The following is an 18,333-nucleotide window of genomic DNA, read 5'->3' as shown; positions in this document are numbered from 1 at the left end:
GCTGTAATTAGCTTGTACGTAGCATCGTTCGAAACGATTAAATAGAGAAGCAGTCCCAATGTCTTCCAGGCTCATTTCGTCCACTGTTTACACTCGATTATGCCACTTCCTGCCTCCTCCAGTGTATGTATAGTGGGTCACACGTGGCCTAGAAAGCCAGATTTGGGCCACTTTTGCCTGCAGAGTCAATGTAGCCGAAATTCATTAGACTTTTGATTTCATTTGTTCTCATTTACTAAAACCTCTTTTTAGTTTTACTGAAACCAAAAAGAGGTTTTAGTAAATGAGTTTTGTCCTGGACTCAATTATTTGCATTGTCTTCTCACCAGGAAGGTCCTTTGGTCCACTTGTTTGGTCCGGCCCAAAGCAAATTTAATTTTTTTTTTCCCATTTGGTGCAGTTTGCTTTCACATTGTGAAACATTCTGCATGTGGACTATAATTTGTAAATGAAGCTATGTGGGTAATGATCATTTCTCCCATTGGATAGAAATAATGGGTGCGGGACAGAGCACAGACACAGAAAAACAAACTCTGGAAGTCCTGCTGGCTGCATTTATGTTTTCTGCAAACTTTTGCTGTTAATAATATAAATGAAATATCACTTTGACTGTAGTTTTACAATGTTTCAAATGAACACTGGTTTCGCAATGAAATATTTCTAATTTTCAAATGGCGTCTGCAAAAGCGGCTGCAAGCTGAATGAGACTAGGTGCTCTGCATCCTCTGACCCGCAACATGCTGGCCAAAGCATCGCTAAGTAGAAAACGACGGGTAAGGGATGATTTCAGCACAATCACTATATGAAATTGTAGCGTTAGCATCACTGAAGGGCTCACCAGCAGTGGACCGTGGGGTCCAAGCAGGCGTACATATCTTGCAGTTGGTTTGGATTGATGCCGCTCTGCGTTCACACCAGAAGCGAACCGTACCAGAGCCTGTTTAGAAGCGGACTGAGAGCATCTCAAAATGTGGGTCTTGGTCCGGTTGCACAAAAGGGGAAACACACTCTGCTCCCTTTATTAAAGCAGACCAAATGTGTTACACGTGAATATACTCTTGATATGGCCATCCCTGTCAATAGCAGGGCTTCCTCCAGTGCATTACAAGCCTGGCGGCCCACCAGGCTTTACTTGTGTCTCCACCAGGCTAAGCACTGCTTATTTTTTAAAGTCTTTTTAAAGGTTTGCATTTTTAAGGATTTATAGTTGATGTTCAGGAATTAATCTTCCAAACTTTTAACAATTATCAAGTGATATTTTCAAATTTCCTCTCAACTTTAAACAATTTTTAACTCAAAAACATGGTGAGCCGCTGGATGAATGATGACCGGGCTTAGAAAGTTTTCTGGGGGAAGCATTGAATAGATAAATGGATACTAATTTAATGTGAGTACAGTTCAGTGTTTATTGCAACACGAAGTGGTAATGGTACAGTTTTACTATGATTAAAGTTCATACTATCTTCAACATTTATTTCTTTGCAGCAATAAATAAAAAAGATGGTGGAGTAAGACCGCTGTTTTAAGTTTTCTTCAGCATATTCCAAACGTTATCGCAGCCCCTGTGACTCACTGCATCTGAACTCTACATTTAAAAACAATGCCTCCTGCTCAATGAACCTCTCATTCATAATTTGGAACCGATTCCTGGCATTGTTCTCCTCGTGTGAGACGGTTTCTAAAGGAATCAAAAGCTACACACTGACTCAGTAAAAGGCCTGAATAACTTGTTGCTGCCTAATCACTTCTGCCCTTTTGCAGCTTACACATGTCACCTAAAAATCACAATTGGAAGTTGAAGATGTGATTAAGAAAAAGGAAGAAAATCTGGATGAAAAACGTTATGTTACAGGTTCAGAACGGACAAAAACAAGTATTTGTTAAGATTAATAAAAGCAATGAGCAACATTTTAATTAACAGTTAAACAGAGAGCAGAAGACGCTGTTTAACTTGGGTTTGCTGCAGTAATTCAGCAATTCAAGCCTAGGTTTTGTACAAAAAGGGGAAAATCACCCAAAATTGATGGTGATGATGTCAGATGTGAACATCCCACTGCATACGTCTCCTCCTTTTCCTCAGGAAGATAAGGAAAACTAATCAAAAAGACAAGCATCAGAAGCTCAACTTTAAAAAACATGTCTTGACAGCGTTTCATAACCCAGTGTCTCCTACTTGGAAATGGAGACTTAAAACACAGAACGCTCCATTACAGTAAATGCTTATCGGACCATTTTGATTGAGATAACACTCACGACATAGGAAAATAGAAAAATTCTCCAACTATGGCTCTAAAATGGTTGAAATCAAGTGAAGTCTGGCACCAACTGTGAACTGCTTGGGTTAAGAGGTGAGGAGTAACGCAACTAGTTTTCCTTTATAGTCAGTACACAGTAAAAGTCTAAACAAATCCCTGATGAGAAGAAAGAAGGACGAAACTTTTGCTTTTACTAGATCACATGAAACTCCCGGCACATCAAAAGTATGAAGATTTGCATATTCAGAGCAAAGCTGAATCATCCTGGATAAATTCCTGCCACGCATTTGATTCTGTTCATCGTCCATCAATCACATTCATTTCTGTGTACCTGTGTAAAAAGCAGAACTGCAGCGCTGCTTCATACTAAAAAACCTGTTGGCCTATTGGCGGAAACAAAAACATCCCTCCAGCCCCACCCAAAGAGCCAGCTCATAATATTTCACAAACCTGAAATCGTGACATTTCACAACACCGAAGTAATCTACGAACTGAAATCTCCCGCAGAAATCCCACGAGGCAGTCTTTTTCCGAGCTACACTTCTTATTTTTAGAAACTAGGACAATTGTAAAGTGTGATGTGGGGGATCAGTCAGTCCTCCGCTGAAAGGCTTTCAGCTTCCTAAGTCAGAAATAACTCAGGTTTCCTTAAAATAGCCGAGTAGATGATGACAGCCCTGTTTTCCTGTGTCATACGGGCAAGGCGCACTTCTCTCCCTTCTGCAATTTTAGCGCCGATGACAAGGTGCTGCATGACAAGCGGAGGTGGCGCAACAGCTTCTTTGGGAAAGCGGCGAACGTGTTCGGGCCTGATGAGCAGAGGTCAAGATAAGGGTCTGAAAAATGGAGTCACACAGGTCGGGAGGGTGCGCGGGTGCGTGTTTTGCGACTGGACGCTGCAAAGACGACATGACCTCCGTGAGGCTGGTGTGGAGAAGCAGGCAGAGCGAGGAATCGCATAAATGAGCTGCAGTGCGTTGAACCGAACCGGGCGGCAGATATGACAAGTCAGGGATTCCTCCTGGCAACGATGCAACGATTCTGCTGGGAACTTCCGCACCATCGGCTTGAACTTTTACACATATCGTCTCGTTATTTACATCTACTTGAATTTATTCCACTGAGATGTTATGAGATAAACCACCACAAAAAAGGAGAGCGTATTTTAGAGTCGAAGTGCAAGGGAAATAAATGGTTTTCGACTATTTTAGACAAATAAAAATCTGACAAAACATGCCATTCATTTGTAATCAGACTCCTAGCTGAATACTTTTTAGAACCACTTGGTTTTTTGCATTTCCAGCTACATGTCATTTTAAATCTACATCTGTGCTAGCGCTTCACTGCTCCACACTGAGATTTTTATCCAGTCCTGCCGAGAGATTCCTCAGCAAGGTCTGGACTTTGACTGAACCTTTCAAACATTTGAGTATGTTGCGATCCAAGCCATTTAGGTGGAGCTCGAGCTGTACATTCAGGATCGTTTTCCTCACTGTAAGCTGGAACTCCGTTCCTCTCTCAAATGTTTTGCATCGTCAAACTGACTTTGTTCCACGATAACCCAGTTTCACTGTAACTTCTGAAGGAAAGCAGCATGCACACAGCATGATGCTGCCACCACCATGTCTACCATGAAGACGGCCTCATCGGGGTGCAGAGTTCATTTCAGCGTTCTGCGAGACCAGAGCAGACAAACACTCTTTGACGTGTTTTTGTTGTCCCTACCTACTTGGCTTGTGGGAAACTGCAAACAAACCTTCTTGGTGAGGTCCTGAAACGTTGATAGTTGTGCCGTCTACGGCGTCTCCAGTTGTTTCTTGCCAGTTTACGTGGATGGGCAGGTTTAGTTAGATTTGCAGTCGCAACTTAAGGTTTCCTTAAAGCTCCCCACAACTTTCTAAACTTGGTCTAAACCTCCGAGGCCTTCACTGAACAGCTGGATTTGATTTAGCTGAACACAGATGCACAGCATGTATTCATTTTCTTTATATTGGTCTACCACGCAAAATCCACATTAAATACAGTGACGCGTGTGCTTTTAACGTGACAAAAACGTGGACATGTTCAAGGGGCATGAATACTTTTGCGAGGCAAAAAAAAGTTTTACTTGCCATTACTGGTGACTGTTTTTTTTTTTTTTCCCTTCTCCCTAATAATCTGTACTCGGAGCTTCTGCAAACTGAAAGCAAAGTAATTCATAAAAATAAAACTGATATGATTTGCTCGGTTACACCCAGTACTCTGAGCGTATTAATCATTACTAAAACTTTTGGGAGAGGCTGTAAGAAGAGGGGTGGGAGGGGGGAGGTGGAGTGTTTCAGCCAGCATCGGAAGAAGCGGCAGTGATTTGATGGAGAACACATTTGAATGTTAGTGACGACCTAACCCGACGAAGAAGACCCACAGCTCCTCCACCCACGGACCCCCAGCTAAGCTCCCCTCCCTCACCCTCCATTTCTAAATGTGTGATAACAAAGCATTGATCAATACAGCGGACTTTCCAGTGAGCCAGTCCAGAGACCCCCCCCTCCCCCGCCACACACACACACACACACACACACACACACACACACACACACACACACACACACACACACACCTCCTCTTTGTTCCCGTGCCACCGCAACCGCATCCGTGTTGGCACAACAACCCCACTTCTGCCTCTTTTCCTATATAGCTTGTCGCACTCAAGAGTTAAGCCCCCCTTTCTGAGAGCCCCCTTTGCTCAAAAAAAAAAAAAAAAAAAAATCCCTCCCTGCCTCCGAGCTACTTCTGAAATGTTCATGGTTTACAACCATTAAACTCAAGCCCGCTTCTTGTCCATTTCCAGATATATAAGGAGCTCTCTGTGAGCCCAAAAGGAGGAGGGTGGGGGGGCACAAAGTGCTTGTTTGTGGGTGATACAGTGTTACAGCGAGAGGAAACATGCGCTACACAGCGACATTGTAACAAGTGGGGATTCGGCTTTTTTTTTTCTTTTTCTTTTTTTTTTTTTTTGGCGCAACAAAAACAAGTTAACTCACCACAACTCCTGCGGCGCACAGATGGGGAACCCGTTCCGGGAGAAAAGATGGCCAAAAGAGAGGGGGGTGGGGGATTTTATCCGCTCCTTCTCTTTCCACGTTTTTCCAACCCGGCCCCTGTCTCCACACCCCGGGAACAGAGAGGAGTGTGAGCGGGGTTGGGGGGGAAGCGCAACCTGGGACACACTGCCAACACTTCGCAGTCAGTTTTTCCTGCTAAATCCAGATAAAGATGGCTCCCCCTGAAAAGCACACCAATTCTCCAGGATCTGCTGTCCGGTCGGAGGTTCCTTTGTTTGTCTCCTTGGATGGTAAAACCCCCACAGTTTATCTGCTGTATCCGGGCGCGTCGGTCGACTACTCTAGTCCGCCATGTTGTGTGTCTGTCTGCATAGGAAGAATGGGAAGGAGAGCAAAAAAAAAAAAAATATTCCCAGGCCAGGCCCCGACTCCTCTCCAATCTGTTTCTCCATACCAGGCAGCGCCCCCTGCTGGTAGAGCTTCATTTTGGACGCAGCATACTGCAGCGCTCAGCAGGGGCATGTCCCAGAACATTTATTGCACATGTAGCAAGATTTTTTCCTGTATTTATTCATGCGGAAGGATATCAGTAATTATAATTTGAGATTATATTTACATATACATGAAATTAAATTAATCCTATATTCTGATGTTTATTTCCCCTTAAATGATGACACATTTGTAAGGAGTACGTGTTTGTGGTTTGTATGTCGGTTGCATACTTTTTGCAACAGCTTTTGGTGGAGGTAGTATAATGATGTGGGGGCGGCATCTCCTGTAATGGAACAACAAGGCGTGTCATCACCTGAGGCAATCTCAGTCCAGAAAGACATCAACAAACGTTTCTGCAAGCAGTAGCAAACAGATATCTATCCGCTCTTAGGGCCTGAACTCTATCGTCCAGGATGGCTGAGCGTGCTCTGGGGTTATTTGGGGAACAGCTCCAGAATTTGGGAGAGGAGAAGATGGGCTCCTCTCTCACCGGGGGTTGAGTCTTGAGCTCAACCCCCGGTGAGAACTGCTGTTCAAGACAGCATGACCCAACATTTCTGACTTGCTGCTGCAAATGTTGGTTGAAGATTAAGATGTCATTCCCCAACAGCTGGTGTCCAGCAGAAGGAGGAGGTGCCAGGCTGTTTGTTGAATAAACTATTAAACTGCCAGGATCTTTTTTTTTTTTTAAACTGCAATCATCATTTCCAGTAAATGTCACCAAACAACAAACAAGGCAGTGAAATCAACATTCTTTGGGCCACTTTTCTTGAAATGGAGCAGGTTTTTGTCAACTCAGTCATTTTTGAGCCAAAACTTTCAAGAGTGCGCTAAAGTAAAGATATGTATTTTATTTAAGTGCAAGCATACATTCACATCAACAAATCATAACCCAAGAAACTGCAGAAGTCCACAACTAAATCTGACAGAAAATCTGAGCAATAAATCGACAACATTGGGAGAGTGAGAGCAACAATTTGATAGACACAGCCCTCTGATTTACTCAACCAAACGAGACAAAATTTGAATCAGAGGTGCTTTATTTTAATTAATAGGGCATGCACACTTTTGCAACCAGGAAGCCAGATGTTTTTTTTTTGTTTTTTTGTTTTTACATTTCCCTCTTTGTCAGTTAAATTTTCCAACATATATGACACAATAAAAGCAATTAATTTATTATGATCAAAAATGTCTTTATCTCACAAAAGCCTATAATTGTATGAGGGATATTACACTTTTGAGATATATATCACTATTTTGTATCAGATTATTGGGGTTGATAACTTTTGCTCTGGAATGTTATTTTTTCCCCCTCAAACTTTTACCTTTAGTAACATAAAAAGTATACATAAATATAGTTAAATTTATATAGTTTATATTACAGGCCTTTGAATACAATGTGTTTGAGAGCCAAACTTTTCACTTGTGTTGTTCTGCTTTAATGCTTTAGATGAATGAATACTAAAGAGTAAGTAAAATGTTGTCTAATTGTCTAATATTCTATGTGTATATGAATAAAACCATGGCAAAAAAAAAACAAAAAAAACATTTGTATGAATCTATTTTTTATGCATCTCCTATTAAAAGCTTTCGGGATTCAATTCCGGGTGATAAAACATACCAAAAAAATAAAAATAAAAAAGATATATTTAAGGAAGAAGTCTTTATAAGCTGATTATCTAAGTATCTAAGTTGATTTTGGGTTAGTCTTATTATTTCAGTAGGTAAAACGGTTCAATGAACTATTGAAGACATTCAGAAAATCGGCGATCAACATGTTTGCAGTACACTACAAGCATAATCCGTGCGAATCTCTCCAGCTCTTGTTGTCTGATAACTTACTTCTGCAATCCTGCCGGGCGACAGCAACATTAGCCACAATTCACATGTGACTAACACAGAGATTCTCATATGACTCCTACACGGCAGACTTTCCAGCTCCACCTGATCGGCATGTGTCTGGAAACGACGAATAAGTAAGTTCTAGTTTCTCTGAGGAAACACATGCTGACCAAAACCACCCACAGCTGTGATGAACCTTCAATACCACTAAATACTGCATCGGGTTTCCATTAAGAGTCATGGGACTGCTTCACACTCTTGCTGTTACGTCTCATTTTTTATTCACATCTCGCCATAAATGAAGCGATATGCTAAAATGCGACGTTAATAAATAATCAGAAGTATAAATCCATCACGTTTTGACTGCTGCCCAGTGACCTGAAATAAAGCAATTAGGCAGAATTTTATAGTGTCAAGAAAGCAAAAGGTTGGCGAAGATGATACATGTTTGCAACTGTTGTTTTTCTTCAAAATGTCACTTTAAACAATATTTTGTGAACATATTGGTGCAGATTTTCTGTGTTGCCGAGACAGTGCACAGTCCATGACAGAAGGCAAAGAAAAAAGAAAATGTGTGTGTGTGTGTGTGTGTGTGTCAGCAGCGGACAGATTTGCATTTACAAAGCTGAGACTGGCAGGCTAGCAATGACAGCCCGGGTGAATTCATCGCATGTCGCGTAGCCCCCCAGGTCTCCGGTGCGCACCTGTCGCAAACATAAGGACAGCGTGTTACCATGTGCACAGCTGCTGCTGCAGCACATGTCCACATTGCAGTGTCGTGGCCTGCATGTCGGAGAGCCTTTGATACAGTAACTGTACTCACAGAACAAGCCGAACAGGACCAGTGAGTAAATGTCGCTGCGAGGGAAAACGTCCGCTCTTCAATTTGATGATAAGTTGGAAACGTGTCTGTCTATCAAAGCTGTGAAACAGAGCAATGCCTTTCAAGTGTTCCTGTTGGTTTAGATATTTGTAGTGTACATCTCCCTGATCTGAGCTACTTTGCAGTGCGTTTCTTGCAAACCTTTTTTTCCCCCCCTTCCACTTAACTTGCCATTGACATAGCTGGAGACAGCTGACCATGAGTGGTTTGCTGCTTTATCGAGGGACTTTTGTGACTTACCCTACCTGTGGTTTCAATGACTCTGCTGTTTTACAGTGAAGTCAGCAGTTTCCCATGATTCTGTAAGCCTTGACAAAACATTTCTGCATTTAAAATCATTCTTAGTGATACTTTGCCATCCAGAGGAACTGAATGTGGGGTTTTCTTCTGTTGTAAGCTGCAGTCACCAAAACAAGCCGGCGGGTATAAACTTGAAATGTGTCACTCGGAAAATAAGAATGTGCATACATATATATTTTCTTCTGCGAGTTCTGTTTAGGAAAAAAAAACAAAACAAAAAACAAAACAAAACATGGCCAGTCTAGTGCTGATGGAGAAATGCCATAATATCTCTTCGTTCTTTTACATTTCTGTTATATGTTAACATGTTGACAAGTCAAGGTTATTCATGGGAGCAGTTAAGAACGTTAAAATATCACTTGCCAGAGAGGTGCCTTTTGTACAGAGAATGATGAACGCTGACAAATAAAATCTCAAGGCAGTCATACATGAAAGAATGCCGTCTCCATGGATTGTGACAGTAATTCGGTGCTTTTTCTTCAGCCTATGGTGCTTTCATCTGACAAAATTACATCATAGCAGAAATGTTGGATGCACCAATAGCCCGAATAAAAATAGTGAACACAGCGCATTATGAGTAATGCATGTAGCCATATATACATACATATATACATATATATATATATATATATATATATATATATATATATATATATATATATATATATATATATACATATATATATATATATACATATATATATATATATATATATATATATGTGTGTGTGTGTGTGTGTGTGTGTGTGTACAATATATATATAATTATATACAATATAATGTAATTATATTACATTACATGTAATAAGATGATCCAGGTGCTTCACAAAGTTTTGTAGTTCATAACAATTTTAAAATAACTTTCTGTAAACATGGATCTGTGCAGCAGATAATTTAAAAAGATTTAAATGTAGCTCGTGACAGAAGAAATAGACACATGGATAGTTTATGGATTTTTGCAAAAGGTCCATCTCCCTTACATCAATTAGGACTTTATTTGGTTGTTGCTTTTTTACTAAGTCATGTGTTCTTCATTACCGACTGGAAGTTTTGCCTTTCTAAGCTACAATATAATGAATAAACGTAAAGTGAAAAGTCTACAAAGGCACAAACATGTCACATGTTACCATGAATGTAGCGACACTTAAAGGGTTCCTATTCATTTTCCATTTCAAAACTCCATACTTTTTATATGCCAAATTGCAGAATTTTTTAAAACAGTTTTTAACAATATTTAGAACATCTGAGTGCAAAGTATTTGAAGAAAATGCTTGGATAACATAACATTTGATTCCTTTTGATGGCATCTGAACAAACGTAGTAGATCCGTTTCATTTCAAAATCTTTCTTGCCATTTTGTTGCTTTGTACTTGTGACATGTGCAACATCAAAGTTGAATTCTACTTTTAATTCTAATTAATCGGGGTTTTTTGAAACATTTAGTGTAAACTGATGCTTTAATACTGTTTGTAAAAACAAACAAAAATATCAATGTTTAAACCACCATATATTAGAGACAAAAAACTAAAAACTCTAAAATTGTAATTTTATTTATGGAATGTGTTTGTGCCAAAAAAACAAAATACTGAAAGTCAAAATGTTAAAATATAGTTATGATGTGGCAAAAAAAACAACTTTATTTTAACCCTTCAGAAACTGGAATAAAGTCTGGAAATGAAAACACTTTTCTACGTCGGGTTTGGGAAAACAATAAAGAGACAACCTTCATGTAGCAGCTAAGATTATGTCCATTTGGGAAAACTGCAAGGAACTGACTAGATTAAACTGTAACATAAGTTTACCTATTAATATAACCCAAAATAATGGAAATGCTAATGTTGAGGGTGATTATGGAGGTAAAGGGACTGCAGGCAGGGAGAGGAAACAGAAGACAAAAAATATGGGATGGAAATCTGCATCAACTGTGTATTTTGTCACAAATCACTGCTTTTACATCGGCTCAGTCACACATACATTAAACATAAACATTGAAGGCCACTAATGTCAAAGCAGAGTAACACATATGGGACACAAATATGGAAGCGGGGAGGGGTTTTCAGTCTTAACATGCCTTCAGGTCATGTTAGGATCAAGGTCCACGTTTAAGGCAACATGAGGAAGAGGTGCGGCAGGTGGGATCTTATTCGGTGGGTCGGTGTCGCAGGTTCTCCACTACTGCTTGCACAAAGTCGCCAGTGGTAGAGTACCCGCCGAGGTCTCGTGTTCGAACCTGGGATGTGCACAAAACACACGTATGCAAACGACAGACACACAAAGGTCAGCGGGGTGCAGCGGCGGACGGGAGTGACAGGAAAAGAAGCGGTGGAGCAAACGGGTGACATGAGGTCAGCTTTTTTAAGGATTTTGATATTTGCCAATAGTTTTAATGACAAACAGCGGAATGGGTGGTGGGATCTGGTGTTGGAGGAGGTTGCACGGCTGCAATTAACACATCAAACACGAGCAACGCTGTCGGGATTCAGGATCAACATGCTGCACCCGTCACAGTGGCATGCTTCTCGCATTCAGCACACACTAACGACCAAATCTGGGGTGGCTAAAATATTGGGCCAAGAAGAAGTATTTCACCAACCTTTTGTAATGTTTTAGAGAAAGTTGGGTTAACCCTAACCCTTTCGAAAGGCACTCGGTGAATTTAAATGAATGCCAATCCAAGTTTTGTTCACATTATTGCTGGAGGATGTTTTATTGAACAGATCTTCTTTTTGTTTTTTAATTAATCCAGGTAAACCCCAGGGTAAAATTCTTGGCCTGATTCTTTTCAAATAACATGCAACCAATTTGTCTGGTAACATCTTAGTTTCTGTTTCAGGAAATGAAGCTCAATATTTGGAGATGATTACAGTTTGTTTTCCCGAGTGGCAAAATTTTTGTGGAGATTAATTTAGATTTACACATATTAGAGTCATTATAAAACAAGTCTAACAAGCAAATATATTTAAATCTAAATTACACCGCTAGAAAAACAAACTGAATTATCACCACCTACATTTTTTTAATTCAGTGGTATGTGTTTTATTATTCATTACTTTGTTATGTGTTATTGGATCATCGTGGGTGTTTTGTTTGCACTTTACTTTGTATCTTAAACCTGTAGATCATGGACAGAAAATATGACCTGAATGAGGTTGATAATTATGGATGGCAGAGAGTAAAAATGTTAGTTTCAAACTCTAAAGAAATATAAAAATAGAGGATAATAGAAATGCAGCAGGGCTGACACTGACATCAGTGAATCAAAGGCTCTCCAACACACAAGTTATTAGTCAAGTTGTTAAATTTGCAGGCCAAGAACTGCTAATGTTACACCACAACAAAAAAAACTGTTCAGTTCAGACTTGCTCAATAAAAACACAAACTGGAATTTGATTCTTATAGTATACTACATGCACATATGCACAGGATGCATGGAAAGATAATATTTTCAGTTACTGTCCTGCAAATTGGAGCATAAAAGTATGTTATTTAAAGAGCGTGAGTTTCATTAATAAGCATGAAGTCTTCAAACTCAGCGAGTACCACAGACATAACTATGTTACCTTTCCCTGTTTGATGACTTTCTTGACAGCTTCTGACACCATTTGGGAGTGGTACTCCAGACTGGAGCAGAATACAGTCAAAGTTAAAAGGCAGGCCAGGAAACAGCATGTTCTGTGGCTGTTCATAAATAGATTAGGAAACTCACTTGAGGTGCTTCAGCATGTTAGCAGCACTGAGGAGCATTGCTGTAGGGTTGGCAATGTTCCTGCCCACTGCTTGCGCAAAAGGGTGGCGAGCTCCCTGGAGGGGGGGGAAAAAAAGGCAGGAAATGAAGCAACCAATGAAAACGTTTCCCCTTTCATCAAACTAATTTTGACCCTTAAGCAAGAATGAATAGTGTGATCATTATTTTTGATTCAGGATTTGAAGAGTCAAAGCAAATGAGTAGAAAATAAAAGTTTGATAACAAGCAGATAAACTATAAGTCGACAGCTGTAGGCTCATGCATTTACACTTTTAACCTTTAGGGCCCAGCATAGAACCTTGTGGTTCACCACTGGGTTCATTAAACCAGATTTAATATTGTTTATTCAAATATAACGAATCTATTATTTAGAAAGCTGTTTATTCAAGAATGTGGAATGTGTTGACGTTGATAATGGAATTTAATTCATCTAAAAACAACACAGGTTAATTTGTTGCTTTAACTCTCGCATGTTTAGTTTCTGCCCTCACGGTGTACGCGACAGACGCGTCACAGACTCACCGAACTTTGATTCAAACAGAAGGACTTGATTTAATCACAGAAACTCACAGTTTCAAAAACAGCATATTCTGCACTGTAACTTTCCCCTGGAACGACTCCGGCTCCCCCAACCAGTCCTGCTGCCAGGTTATCGATGATATTTCCGTAAAGGTTGGGCATGACCAGTACGTCAAACTGGTAGGGGTTTTGAACCAGCTGGAAGAATGAAACAAGTAAATCTTAAATTAAAGTTGAAAAAAAACAAAAAACGAAAGAAAATACCAAACACCATGGCGATACTGTAGTGTGGCGAGGTAGAGAGAAATAACACACAATAAAAACACGGCTGTAAATACCTGCATGCAACAGTTATCGATGATTATGTTCTCATATTTGATTTTGGGGTACAGCTCCGCCACCTCTGCACAACTCTGCAGAAACAGCCCATCGCCTAGTTTCCTGCAATGACACAACAGAGAAGGATGGACATTGCTGTAATTGTGACACAAATTATCACCGCAATTGATCAAGTTTTAAAAATCAACAGACAAAAGAAACCAAATTCAAATCTTTTGAGCAATTTGTCCTAAAGAAGCCCTCACATGATGTTTGCTTTGTGAACTGCTGTGACCTTGCTCCGACCCGTCTTAGTGGCGTAGTCAAAGGCAAACTTGGCGATGCGTCGTGACTTCTCTCTGGTGATGATCTTCAAACATTCGATCACGCCGGGCACACTCTACGAAGAGTTACACGGTGATGGTTTCAGTGGGAGAAAGAGAAAAGAAAACTACAACATTCAAATAGAGGAATCAAAAAAATTTTATGGCAGATATTAGATGCGGCTTTTCTGTTGGAACTTTTCAGGTTATCTGGCGGCAGTAGACTTAACGGGAACTGTTTACCTCGTGCTCCAGGGAGCTGTACTCCCCCTCGGTCTGCTCACGAATGATGACCAGGTCCAGGTTGTTATGGCGAGTGCTGTAGCCGGGCAGGCTGTTCACATGGACCACGTTAGCAAACAGGTCCAGTGTGCGCCTGGGGAAACAACCGAGATGTACGGTGACGTTTAAACGCAGCAGATACACTTTTTTTTTTTTTTTAAGGGTTTCTAGGTAATTACCTTAGTTTCATTTCAAAAGATGCCAACTCCCCTTTGTTCTCCATTGGTGAGTGAATCTTTCCTAGTTGACAAAAAACAAACAAACATAAAAAGCAGATATGCTAAAGTTTATTATGCAGTATAAAGTTACAGCAGATATTTGGATGGATGGACATGACAAAAAAAAACATATCTGTTTAAAATCATAATCACAATCCTGGTCAATTACTATCTACTAAAGGCTAGTAGTGCAAAAAAAAAAATCTAAAGCAATAAAAACCTAATAAAGTTCAGCTAAAATTCACTTTTGCTGTGTAACAGTATGAATATTTTGCATCATGATTATTTTGTGAAACTCAATCACACACATGGATTCAGACAATATTTTAGAGCAGAATATGTTGTAAGCAGTGTTTATTAGATTTATGCTATTTGTAGTTCAGAGCGCTTTATACTTGAAAAAGGCTTCTGTTATGTTGACCAAGGTGTCACTGTTTTAGCTGCTCTGTTTAATCACAGCCTCAGACAAAATGCTGGCAGTCCAATAAAAATGATATGAACATCATGAAAAGTCCAAACATCCAGTTACATGTAAACCATTAGCCGCCAGACGGTGCAGTGGCAGCTGAAGGAGAATGCTGATCTTACAGCTGGTTTAAATGTCCCTGCCTTACTTCTTACTTCTGCTCAAGTGGATCACAATATGTCTGAGGCAATGTGTTAAGTGTTACAACAGCGCCTGCTGCTGCTGGATCAGAGACTACAGGATGCTTCAAAGACAACCGAGTGGATCTGGATCTTGAAGAAGCTTTTGCAAAGACGAGAGTTAAAAGAACAACAATACCCTTAGGTAGAGGTAACAGAACATATTGTCAGAGTTCAAACATATTTATTACACTCCCCTGTGAAATGAAAGAGAAACAATTTAAAATCTGTTGCGTTTCAACAAAAAGTGAACATGATTTGGATGCCAACTCTATTCTTTGTTTTATTCATGGCAAAAGCTTGGAACAAGTATGATTGGATGGAGGGCTGCACAGTGGCGCAGTTGGCAGAGCTGTTGCCTTGCGGGTTCGGTCCCGGTCTTTCTGCATGGAGTTTGCATGTTCTCCCTGTGCATACGTGGGTTTTCTCCGGGTACTCCGGCTTCCTCCCACAGTCCAAAAACATGACTGTTAGGTTAATTGGTCTGTCTAAATTCTCCCTAGGTGTGTGTGTGTGTGTGTGTGTGTGTGCATGGCTGTTTGTCCTGTCTGTCTCTCTGTGTTGCCCTGTGATAGACTGGCGACCTGTCCAGGGTGACCCCGCCTCTCGCCCGGTACGTTAGCTGGAGATAGGCACCAGCAACCCTCCCGACCCCACTAAGGACAAGGGTGTAAAGAAAATGGATGGATGGACAATTTTTTTTTAAAGTATACAAACTGATTTTCTACACTTATCCAGACTTAAAATATATGTGGATGACATTTCATACTCTATCAGACCCATATGAACCCACTTTATTACACATTTCAAATCACATATTCTTAGTGACTGAAGAGCCGCAGAAAAAGAGACCCTACCTTTAATAGCCACTTTGTTGCTTTTCATCGACTCCAATAATTTATCCAATCTTTCGTCAGATGCCCTGTTCTGCACTTCACTCATAAAGAACTCATCGAATTCCACAGGGATGTCACCTGCCTAAAGATAAGGACAAATAAAATTTATATTAAAGAAACACCAATATGAACCTATGAAACTGTCAAACTGTCTCGATGTTAATATCACTGACTCTGACTGCAGGTTCTATGGAAACAGGAAAGAGGAGGCCATTACTTCAATGCTGTACCTTAAAGACATCCTTGACTGCAGTCATCAGCTCAGGTCCCACTCCGTCACCTGGAATCATAGTGACTTTGAAGGTACTATCAGCGCGGGCTGGTGGGGTTTCGGGTCCACAAAGATTTGCAGGAACACTTAGAGGTCTAGAGACCAGCTGATGTAAGCGGGTGCCTCCCAGGCCCTAAGAAATGTCAACAAGCACAAAGTTACAGCAGCAGTTACAAAAATTTCAAAACATAAAAAAAGGGGGAAACGCTGTGATTTTCCATTGTTTTTCTCCTACAATAAATCACTCAAACCCCAGGAGGGTTTTTTCCAAAGTGAGCAACTCCAACAATTCTAATCTTTCCGCGTTTCATTTTAAAGATATGAAGCTCTTATCTGACTTGATCTTGTTCAGAAACCGCAAGATGTAAATAATGATTTACATATGATTGCAGGATACTTGCACAAATTCTCTGTTTGCATATAAAAACGTTGTTGTTTCATATTACAGTACTAACAACTACATACAAGTGAAGGTGAAACTGGGGATCATCTTCTCCCACAAAATAATAATAATAATAATAATAATAATAATAATAATAATTACTTCTTTGCTTTTGCACACAATCTTGGCCAATAAATCTGATTCTGACGTGTCATATGTAAGGAAATGTGCTAATTACACAAACGTTACTGTTTTAAGTCATTTATGAGATGCAGCTCCATTTAGAGATAAAGTAATAAAATAAATATTACAGTGATGCCTGTGTGATTAAAGATCATCATCCAAAAAAGTCACGAGTGGGTGGGTGGGTTAGCTGGATGCTAGGAGGGATGAAGGGTGTGGTCGTGGGTGTGACTTTGAAGTCCAACCTTGAAACAGGTAAGAAAACCTTCGACTGTTGAAAATTAGATTGATCCGTTACTTTGATATTTTCCAGTTACATGATAACAATTAGCAAATAAATAAGACTAGCATGATATCCCAGAACGGCTGAGATACTTTTAATAACTAACAGATACAATACAGGAAGATAACTCTGCTCTATTGACCACCAAAACAAGAAGAAATCGTTTTTTTTTTGTTGTTGCTGTTGTTAAACTTTGCTATCGTGTGTCTCAATTCTCCGAGGGGGGCTCTTGATTAGACACACATGCCACAAGTTGAAGTTTCCTGCCGTTTCTGTGACAGCTGAAATAAACCCCTTTGCCTGAGTTTGACTAACCTCACTTCTCGGTTCTAACAGGTGTAATAACCCTGTTATACTGTCAACATCCTCTCAGCACTCACCTTGGCCAGAGCTACTACCGTTCCTCTAAAGGCGGCCGCCATAGTTCCTAGAGAAGCTGGACGACTTCTTCTGTGGCAGATTACTGATACAATGCCCCAAACCTCGAGACAACACCTCCCCCTTCAGGACACGCACTGAATGACGTATTTTAGGACAAATAAGATAAAGTTGAAGAAAGTTATTATTATTATTATTATTATTATTATTATTATTATTATTATTATTATTATTATTATTATTATTATTATTATTATTGTTATTATTATTATTATTGTTATTTATTTATTTATTTATTTATTTATTGATTAATTAATTAATTAGTTTCTCACAATCACACTAAATTATTTCTCATTAAATTGTATGTACAACACACACACACACACACACACACACACACACACACACACACACACACACACACACACACACATTGTAAAAATATTTATTTTTAAAATATATCAATTCTGTCTCTGGATACAGTTTTAACCCTTGTGTGTGTCTGAGAGATAAACATCTGTAATTTTAAGATCGTCCTAATATTATATTTTTCTGTAGCTTCCTGTGTGTGTTGTCCTATTTGCATGGCATGGAAGATGTGTGTGCATTTTGATAGTCTTATGCTTACACGTAACATGTCAATCCATGTGTGTGCATAATTCATTTATATGTGTGAATATATGTGCAGATTTGTCCAGTGTTTATGCATACGGTACAGTGTTTTTGTTTGCTATAGAAATAAAATATTGTGCAGATACAATACAATGAGCAGAACTTTAAACTAGTTACTTTTATGGAAGCTGGATACAAATATTTCCTTCTCGACTGGGAAATTTGCCAGCCAGGACCAAGACATTCTGATAGAGAAGATATTAGGGAGCCAACCTGAGAACATAAAACCTAAGCCCTGAGATTATACGTAACCAATATATATGCTAGGATGTTCTCACACATGAACATGCATTGATCTACATCAGAAGTGACAAAGTCTATCTGGATCTGTCAAGTGTTTTTGATTCATCTTGTCAAATCCACCTTAAACTAATGGGTCTGTATGGCTCTGGTGAGGGAATT

General features: G+C 39.8%; 2 protein-coding genes across 3 annotated transcripts in view; both read right to left on the bottom strand.

The window, feature by feature from the left end:
• Window positions 1-5,921, bottom strand: part of ptpra (protein tyrosine phosphatase receptor type A) — a 34,514-nt gene extending 28,593 nt beyond the window's left edge. The window contains exon 1 of one of the 2 annotated variants that reach the window (XM_015002576.2): window positions 5,279-5,921. The gene's annotated coding sequence lies outside the window, so the exon portion shown is untranslated. The remainder of the gene's footprint in view (window positions 1-5,278) is intronic. The other variant, XM_015002577.2, reaches the window with a different exon arrangement.
• Window positions 5,922-10,728: 4,807 nt separating this feature from the next.
• idh3b (isocitrate dehydrogenase (NAD(+)) 3 non-catalytic subunit beta) lies at window positions 10,729-17,376 on the bottom strand. The gene is made up of 11 exons (XM_015002587.2): window positions 17,262-17,376; window positions 15,993-16,166; window positions 15,724-15,844; window positions 14,183-14,243; window positions 13,965-14,097; window positions 13,665-13,798; window positions 13,419-13,521; window positions 13,132-13,278; window positions 12,523-12,617; window positions 12,377-12,437; window positions 10,729-11,046 (listed from the first exon to the last, which is right to left on the bottom strand). Exons 1-11 carry the CDS (start codon window positions 17,301-17,303, stop codon window positions 10,957-10,959), a joined length of 1,161 nt encoding a protein of 386 aa, XP_014858073.2. The 5' UTR covers window positions 17,304-17,376; the 3' UTR covers window positions 10,729-10,956.
• Window positions 17,377-18,333: the final 957 nt, after the last annotated feature.

The sequence above is a fragment of the Poecilia mexicana genome, unplaced genomic scaffold (genome assembly GCF_051168715.1).
Source record: "Poecilia mexicana isolate PSO_F unplaced genomic scaffold, ASM5116871v1 scaffold_5, whole genome shotgun sequence".
In the NCBI taxonomy this organism is placed as follows: domain Eukaryota; kingdom Metazoa; phylum Chordata; class Actinopteri; order Cyprinodontiformes; family Poeciliidae; genus Poecilia; species Poecilia mexicana.
The sequence above is the reverse complement of the archived record's forward strand: the minus strand, read 5'-3'. Positions and strand labels throughout refer to the sequence as shown.